The sequence below is a fragment of the Ovis canadensis genome, chromosome 12 (assembly GCF_042477335.2).
Source record: "Ovis canadensis isolate MfBH-ARS-UI-01 breed Bighorn chromosome 12, ARS-UI_OviCan_v2, whole genome shotgun sequence".
In the NCBI taxonomy this organism is placed as follows: domain Eukaryota; kingdom Metazoa; phylum Chordata; class Mammalia; order Artiodactyla; family Bovidae; genus Ovis; species Ovis canadensis.
The window spans coordinates 70,245,920-70,255,000 of record NC_091256.1 but is presented as its reverse complement, the minus strand read 5'-3'; the positions used below and the strand labels follow the sequence as shown (position 1 = coordinate 70,255,000).

At 39.5% G+C, this 9,081-nt stretch overlaps 1 protein-coding gene across 2 annotated transcripts in view; it reads left to right on the top strand.

Moving 5' to 3' along the window:
* The window catches only part of LOC138416629 (quinone oxidoreductase-like protein 2), a 31,252-nt gene extending 22,682 nt beyond the window's left edge, over positions 1-8,570 (top strand). For both annotated transcript variants that reach the window (XM_069546148.1, XM_069546147.1), the window contains exon 10: positions 8,481-8,570. In XM_069546148.1, the coding sequence (XP_069402249.1) occupies positions 8,481-8,549 (69 nt within the window). In that variant the 3' untranslated portion in view covers positions 8,550-8,570. The remainder of the gene's footprint in view (positions 1-8,480) is intronic.
* Positions 8,571-9,081: the final 511 nt, after the last annotated feature.

Here is a 9,081-nt window from a genome sequence, read left to right as displayed (position 1 = left end):
TCCCTGCATCACCTAGAAACCATTGATCTGCCTTCTCTCCCTATAGTTTTGTCTTTTGCAGAAGTTTGCATTAATGGAATCATATACTACAACAGCCTTTTGAGTTTGGTGTCTTCAGCTTTGCAAAATGAGGTTCATCCATGTTTTTGCCTAAGTCAGTAGTTTTTTCTTTCACCAGATAGTAGATATTTGATTATTTTCAATTTTTGGTGATTATGAATAAGTTTTTAAAAAATAAATATTCATGTATATTGTTTGCATACAAAGGTCCATCTAGTCAAAGCTATGGTTTTTCCAGTAGTTATGAATGGATGCGAGAGTTGGATTGTAAAGAAAGCTGAGTGCTGAAGAATTGATGCTTTTGAACTGTGGTGTTGGAGAAGACTCTTGAGAGTCCCTTGGATAGCAAGGAGATCCACCCAGTCCATCCTAAAGGAAATCGGTCCTGAATATTCATTGGAAGGACTGATACTGAAGCTGAAGCTCTAATACTTTGGTCACTTGATACAAAGAACTGACTCATTTGAAAAGACCCTGGTGCTGGGAAAGATTGAAGGTGGAGGAGAAGGGGACGACAGAGGATGAGAAGGTTGGATGGCATCACTGACTTGATGGACAGAGTTTGAGTAAACTCTGGGAGTTGGGGATGGACAGGGAGGCCTGGCATGTTGCAGTCCATGGGGTCGCAAAGAGTCAGACACAACTGAACTGAACTGAACATTTTTATTTACGACTGAGATTTCTAGGTCATGTGGTAAGTGTTATGCTTAACCTTTTTTTTTTAATTTACACATTTAATTGGCTTTATTTATTGAGCAGCAGATCCCCCACCTGCCCCTCCCCAGTCTACAGTGGTGGCTAGATAACATCATTAGATAGCAATACCAATTTAAGACTCTCTGACAGAGAACAGAACATCCCCCCATTTGGGGAAGGTGAGGAGGAATGGATTGGGAGTTTGAGATTAGGAGATGCAAACTGTTATATATAGAATGGATAAACGACAAGGTTCTGATATATATGTGTGTGTGTGTATATATAGAGAGAGGACAGGTAACTGCATTCAATATTCTGTAATAAACCATAATGGAAAAGAATATGAAAAAATATATATCTTTAACTGGATGGGGGCTTCCCAGGTGGTGGTAGTGTTAATAGAACCCGGCTGCCAATGCAGGAGACATAAGTGACACAGGTTTGACCCTGGGTCGGGAAGATCCCCTGGAGAAGGAAGTGGCAACCCACTCCAGTATTCTTGCCTGGAGAATCCCATGGACAGAGGAGACTTGTGAGCTGTATAGTCCACAGGGTTGTAAAGAATCAGACATGACTGAAGCGACTTAGCCGCATGCATAACTGAGTCAATTTGCTGTATATCAGAAACTAACATGTTGTAAGTCAACTATATCTCAAAAAATAAAAGAACATCAGTTTAAAAGCAATCTATGCAGAATTCTAAATATAACAGGTGTTTATGCTCCTCAAGGAAGGGCAAGCTAGACAAATCAGTAGTTTGCTCTCTATACCTCAGCTGCTGAGAAGCAATTCTGTTACAGACTCTACAGCCCATGATTTTGAAGGCAAGGTTGCTATTATTGCATTTCTTTCAAAGCCCATAGTACAAATATTTTCTTTCTTTTGGTATATTCTGGATTAAAAACTGGTACTTCACTACGGCCTTCCCAGGTGGCTCAGTGGTAGAGAATCCGCCTGTCAATGCAGGAGACTTGGATTCAATTCCTGGATTGGGAAGATCCCCTGGAGAAGGAAATAGCAACGACTGTCTGTGAGAACATTTCAGAATAAGCATTGTACTGGTCTGATACTATATGTTTACCTTTTAATAACTATCAAACTGTTTATCCAAGTGGTTGTAACATTTTGCATGTCCCCCAACAATGTAGGAACGTTGCTTTGCACCTGCCAGAACTTAGTGTTGTCAGCTGTTGTCTTTAATTCTAGCCATTCAGTAGGTGTGTAGTGGTATTTGATTCTGGGTTTAATTTGCATTTCTCTAATGAATAGTGATCCTGAGTATCTTTTCATATGCTCCTTTGCCAGCTGTATCTTTTCTGGTGAAATGCACTGACTGACTTGTAAAAGAAGATTCAGATTCGCTTCTATCAGAGTGGTCTGATAAATATAATTCAACTATGACAGTGTATCACTGACTAAACATTTCTACCTTTTAAAAACAATCCCACTCAGTCCCCGATATACTTATTCATTCGTGAGTTTGTTTTATTCATCAAACGTTCACTGGGTACATTCTGTAATACTTAAGGAATTTTTTTTTTTAGTTGGGACAGTCTCAGGACAGTGCTGTGTTAGGAGGAACAGCTGCTTTCTAATGGGAAACATGAATCAGCATAATATATTTAGGGAACTGTAAGTTACGCTGATTGGGGCTTCCCAGGTGGTGCTAGTGGTAAAGAACTCGCCTGTCAATGCAGGAGACTTAAGAGCCCTGGGTTCCATCCCTGAGTCAGGAAGATCCCCTGAAGGAAGGCATGGCCGCCCACTCCAGTATTCTTGCCTGGAGAATCCTATGGACAGAGAAGCCTGGCACGCTACAGTCCATAGGGTCACACAGAGTTGTACACAACTGAAGTGACTTAGCACAAACACACGCACACAGGTTACTCTGATTACTCCTGTCTGATGAGCTAATTAAAAATTCCGACTACTGCTACTGCTGCTGCTAAGTTACTTTAGTCATGTCTGACTCTGTGCGACCCCATAGACCGCAGCCCACCAGGCTCCCCTGTCCTTGGGATTCTCCAGACAAGAACACTGGAGTGGGTTGCCGTTTCCTTCTCCAATGCATGAAAGTGAGAAGTGAAAATGAAGTCACTCAGTCGTGTCTGACTCTTCGCAACCCCATGGACTGCAGCCTACCAGGGTCCTCCGTCCATGGGATTTTCCAGGCAAGAGTACTGGAGTGGGGTGCCATTGCCTTCTCCGAAAAATTCCAACAGCAGAACCTAAGGTTCTCACCCTGCCCCTACATTCCAGGCTGCTTATCTCCAGACAAATGTAATTGACTTCAGCCACTGCAGGGCAGAGAACCAGGGTTCTGGGTACAGTCTGTGTATCTATCTAGGCATCAGTATGGAGCAGCCTCTCTCTCTGTGACACAGCCTGTAGGATACAGAAGAGGTGGGGGAGGGCAGGGATGTCCCCAGCTATTTGAATTATCTATCAAAAGACTCTGGTCTAAAGCCATGTGCTTCACTTCCTGGTCTCTGACTGAGAGTCTTATCACTCATTAAATATCTAGTTTCAACACCACCAGTTATCTGTTTTCCCAGCCCAGATAGAAATCAAAAGGTAGAAAGGGACAGAGCTGGGTTATTTTTAGAAGCAGCTGTCACAACAGAGGTAGCATCTGGACATAGAGTTAACAGAGCATCTAAAAAACACAAGGCAGAATAATGGATATTCAGAATTATGAGATTCCCAAGTCATGGAACAAAAAGGTTCTATTTCCTTCCATCCCCCATATTATCTTTTAAAGAAGTTAGATAACTGTGCTACATTTTCATGAAGATTTATATGCAGACTGATTCAAAATAAGTTTTAACATTTGAAGGGACAGCTCTCTTTTTATGTTAACATTCATTTGCAGAGGATTCCTCATGTCTCTAGGATGCCAGGTAAAGAGAAATACCACTCTCTCCAGTTATGTTTGTTTCCCCACGTATTTTCTGTTGTTGGCCTGTGACAGATCTCCTGGAACAAGCAACTTCTAACTGACAGGGAGAGTAATGCAGCTGTGAGTCACCTGGAGATGTACCTTTGAGTTATCGACAGGGTGAAGATGAGCATTTCAGACATCTGTCTTAGACGTCTCCCACCTCCTCTGAGTGCATCTAAATCTGCATAGATTGGGAAGGTCTCTGTAAGGCACAAAAAACCCTGAAAGACAGATGTTCCTGAGAAACCAGGGATTTCATGCTGCGGGGAGATTGCCACAATTGATTTGCTTCTGTGCTTATTTTTATTTAGTTATTTTTCTTATGCTTTTGGGGGAGGATTTCAAGGGGAAAGGCTTGGTTAATCAAAATCCTCTTTCAAAGCACATTTTCACTGTTGGACCACACAAGGCCCCTCTTTGGCTTTTATGTCTGTATATTTATGGCTGTCTCTATTTACTTACTCCCTTATCTTCCTTTCCTCCCCTTAGAGTCAGTCTTTATAATGTATTTGATGCTTATCTTCGGATTTATATTCCTCTGTAAAACACACAGAATCATTTTGTGTGCTAATTTATTTTCAAGTGATGTAAATGTGCGGTAGATCTTATTCTGTTTTTTATTTTTTCATGCAGTGCCATCTTTTTAAAAAAATATTGATTTATTTGGCTGCTCCAGGTCTTAAATGTGGCCCTTGGGATCTTTGATCTTCTTGCGGCGTGTGGGCTGTAGTTTCCTAACCAGAGACTGAATCTGGGCCTCCTGCATTGGGAAGTGTAGTCTTAGCCACTGGCCCACCAGGGAAGTCCCAGTGCTGTCTTTTTAAGATCCCCTCACATTGCTGTTCCTATGTCTAGTTCGTTACCCTTCACTGCTGCATAGTAGTCTCTGCATCTACCATGGTTTACAGATCCCTTCCCTAAAGAGAAAATTGATGTGATTGCCTGCCCCTGTGATTGGTGCTATGATGAACAGTCTCATGGTCACCTGTTAGGATTTGTGCAAGTGTTGCTATGGGAGTATTTTCCCAGGAACAAGGTAGTTGGGTCATAGGATGTATGCCTGTTTTATCTGACTGCAAACTGTTCTCCAGAATGACTTGCCGTGTCTACACCTCTACCAGCAATGCATGAGAATATTTTTATTTATTTACCACCTGTTGGCATATAGCATGGTGGCTCAGCTGGTAAAGAATCTGCCCACAATGCGGGAGACCTTGATTTCGATCCCTGGGTTGGGAAGATCCGCTGGAGAAGAGAATGGCTACCCACTCCAGTATTATGGCCTGGAGAATTCCATGGACTGTATAGTCCATGGGGTTGCGAAGAGTTGAACGTGACTGAGCAACTTTCACTTTCACTTTCTTTCCAGCTTTCTGATTGCTTATTCAAATTTATAAGCATAAAGTGGTATTTTACCATTTTAATTTGCATTTCCTTGGTTTCTAATTATTTTTAGCATCTCTTTGTATATTTGCTAGCTGTTCAGGTCTTCAATTCTTTGAACTGTAATTTAGCCCTTTGGAAGTTTTCTATGGGGGGTTTCTCTTTCTTATTAATTTGCAAAAGTTCCTATATAACCTGTGGTTCTCAAACTTTAACGTGCACAGGAATCATGTTAAGATACACATTATAATTCAATAAGAGTGGGATGGAGCTTAAGGCTGTGCATTTCTAATAAGCTCCCAGATGATGCAGAAGCCTGTGGTCCAGAACCACAATGTGATTTACAAGGTTCTATGTGTTAGTTTGGGGGCTTCCCAGGTGGCTCATTGGTTAAGAATCCACCTACCAAGCAGGAGATGTGGGTTCAATTCCTGGGTCAGGAAGATCCCCTGGAGAAGGAAGTAGCAACCCACTCCAGTTTTCTTGCCTGGGAAATCCCATGGACAAAGGAGCCTGGCGGGCTACAGTCCCTGGAGTTGCAAAAGAATTGACTAAAACAACGTTAGTCTGAGGCTTTGAGAAAGTCTGTCCTTCCAAAGTTGTCAAGTGTATGTCACCTTTGTTTGCATTTAATGTAATCAAACACATCAATGTTTTGCCTTGTGATTAGAGCTATTTGGGAGTTATTTAATAAGTCCTTTGTCATCCCTGGTTCACAGTGATTTTCTTCTCTATTTTTCTTTTTTAACTTTGTACTTTTCATTTCACATTTAAGGATTTAAATCCATCTGAAGTTACCTTTGTGTTAGGCATAAATTAGGTAATCAATTTCAATTTTTCTCCTTATAATGAGCTTGCTTTCTCAGACTCAGTAGCTCATTGTTTCTATTGATTTGTGATACTGCCTTTGTCTTATTTTCAGTTCCCAGGTACACATGTGTGTGTCTGCACTCTGCTTTGTATTCTGTTTCCTTTGTTCACATGTTTGTTCCTGTAATAGTATTGCACTGTTTTTTATTTATAGCTTTGAAGTATGTTTCAGTATCTGGAAGAGTAACTCTTCTACCTGTTCTTCTTTTTCAAATATGACTTAGATATTTGTGAATCTTTATCCTTTTAGAATAATTTTGAAATAAATTTCTTAAGTTCCTCAAAATTCTAGCTGAACTTTTGAATGGAATTGTGTTGACTTTAGAGATTAATTTCGGGGAGTAGTGATAGTTTTACAGTTTCAAGTTTTCTAATTTGTAAACAGGGCTATTTAGCTATTTATTCAGATCGTTCCTGTTTTTAAATAGAATTTAAAGTTTTTCTCCTTAAAATCTTCTGGATTGCCTGAGTTATGTTAATTACACGTACTTTTTGTTTTTCTTTTTTGTTGCTCTTGAGAACAATATTTTCTGTTATGTTTTTCAGTTGATTATTTTTGATATAGAGAAATATTAATAATTTTGGAAGTTGATCTTATATCTTGTAAGTTTCCTCCATGTCTTTTCATGACTTGATAGCTCATTTCTTTTTATCACTGAATAATATTACGTGGTATGGATATACTACAACTTGCTTGCCCATTCCCCTTCAGAGGGACATCTTGGTTGCTCTCAAGTTTTGGCAAATATAAACAAAGCTGCTATAAACACTCTTGTGTAAGTTTTTGTGTAGATATAAGTTTTCAACTCATTTGGGTAAATACTTAGGAACACCATCACTGGACCATATGGTAAAAATATGTTTAGTTTTATAAGAAACTGCTGAACTATCTTCCAAAGTAGTTGTATCATTTTGCATTCCCACCAGTAATGAATGAAAGTTGCTATTGCTTCACATCGTTATCAGCATTTGATGCTGGACTTAGCAGCAGCAGCAGCAGCAGCAGTTTTGAATTTTAGACATTCCAACAGGTGTGTAGTAGTACCTCACTGTTGTTTTAGTTCTCTAATGACATATGATGACCATCTTTCCTAGGCTCATTTACTGTCTGTATGTCTTCTTTAGTAAAATGTCTGCCTAGACCTTTTGCACACTCTTAAATGGGGTTGTTTTCTTATTGTTGAGGTTTAAGAATTCTTCGTGGATTTTAGGTAAAAGTACTTTATCAGATATATATTTTGCAAATACTTTTTTCTCAGACTGTGTTTTATATTTTTATTCTTTGAAGTGTCTTTTGCAGACAGCAGCTTTTAGTTTTAATGATATCCAACTTGCCAGTTTTTAAAAACGGAATTCGTTTTATTTATTTATTGGTTGCTGTTGCTGTTTGAGGGCTTTCTCTGGTTGTAGAGGGTTGGAGGGCTGCTCTCGAGTTGCAGAGCGGGGACTTCTCATCGAGAAGTCTTCATGAGAAGTCTCATCTGGCTTCCCTAGAGCATGGGCTCTAGCAGCTCCCATTGGAGCTGACGGACTCTACAGCTTGGGCTCAGTAGCTGTGGCACACAGGCTTAGCTGCTGCCCGGCATGTGGAATCTCCCCAGACCAGGGATTGAACCTGTAATCTCCTGCATGGGCAGGCAGGTTCTTATCCACTGTACCATCAGGGCAGTCCCACCAATTTTTATTTTCCTAGATTATGCTTTGATGTTATATTAAAAAACTCATTGCCAAGCATAAGGTGCCTTAGATTATTTTTTTCTTGTTTTCTTCTGGAAGTTTTATAGTTTTGCTTTTTACATTTATGTGTAAGAGTTAATGTGAGTTAATTTGATGAAAGATATAAGGACAGTGTCTTGACTAATTTTTTTTGCATTGGATGTTCAGTTGTTCTAGCACCTTTTTTTTTTTAAGAGAATTCTTTCTCCATTGAATTGCTTTTGCTCCTTTGTCAAAGATCAGCTGACTGTATTTGTGTGGGTCTATTTTTGGGTTCTGTAATAGTTCCATTGACCTGTTTGTCTATTCTTTCACCACTGCCGCAATCTTGATTACTGTGGCTAACTTTTAATTCATGTTTTATACCTTTGTACTTCTAAAAAAGGATTTCAGAGAGACTGTAATTTCAGTTACGCTGGAAACAAGGTAATTTAAATAAAAAGAAAAAAATTGTAGAAAATTACAGTATTGATCCTTCTGGCAGTGGCCCCATTCTTTTCAAAAGCTAGAATATTCAGAAATATTACAGTAGAGTATGGGCAGGCCTGGAGACTTTTAACCTGATGTTATTTATCTGATAATGTTAAAGATTATAGTTTAGACAGAAAAATTCAGAGGTTAGATTATCCTTATTGTTTTCCTTTGAGTTTGTGGTGATCAGTTAGTTAATATTGCATTAGATAGTTACATGCATTTGGTTGGAGACATCTTAATACTTCAGCTGTTTTAAGAACTGAGCGAGTCGAGTAACAAATCTTTGTTGAAATATGCATCGTTGCAAGTCTGACCACATATTTTTGGATTTTCTTTTTAGGTCAATGATGCCTTCCTTCGTGTCACACAGCGTAAATCCACAGGCAAGGTGCTTCTCTCCCTTAAATAAATTTTCACTTCAGCAAACTCAGCATGTCTAAATCCAAACTCATCATCTTTCCAAAGAAACCTGAGTTCCCTTCCATGTTTTTTTTTTTTTTCCCATATTACCACCTTCCTTATTAATCCAGTTTCAAGATCTTTTAGAGTCATCTTTTATTCTGTTTTCTTATTCCTAGATAGTGTGATCATGTACTTTATTGTCCAAACTTGGACACAGTTGAGAGTGAAAGGATGTTATTAGTAATTACACGAGGAGAACAGGTGTCCCAAGGTGTATGATCACCTATTCATAATGCATCCATGACCAGGTTCTGTCATCTCCACCTCCAAGAAGTCTTACGCACCACATCCTCTTTTCCATTCTGACTAATCATGTCATATCTGCTAATTCCAGTGACCTCCTAACTAACTTTCCTACCTTTAATCTACCCCCTCCCTCTCCATTCTTGTTATATGTTATTGCCTTGTTGACCTTCCCAAAGTGCAGCTACAATTGCGTGTTGTCTCAGAACCCTACAACGGCTCACCATTGTCTCCAT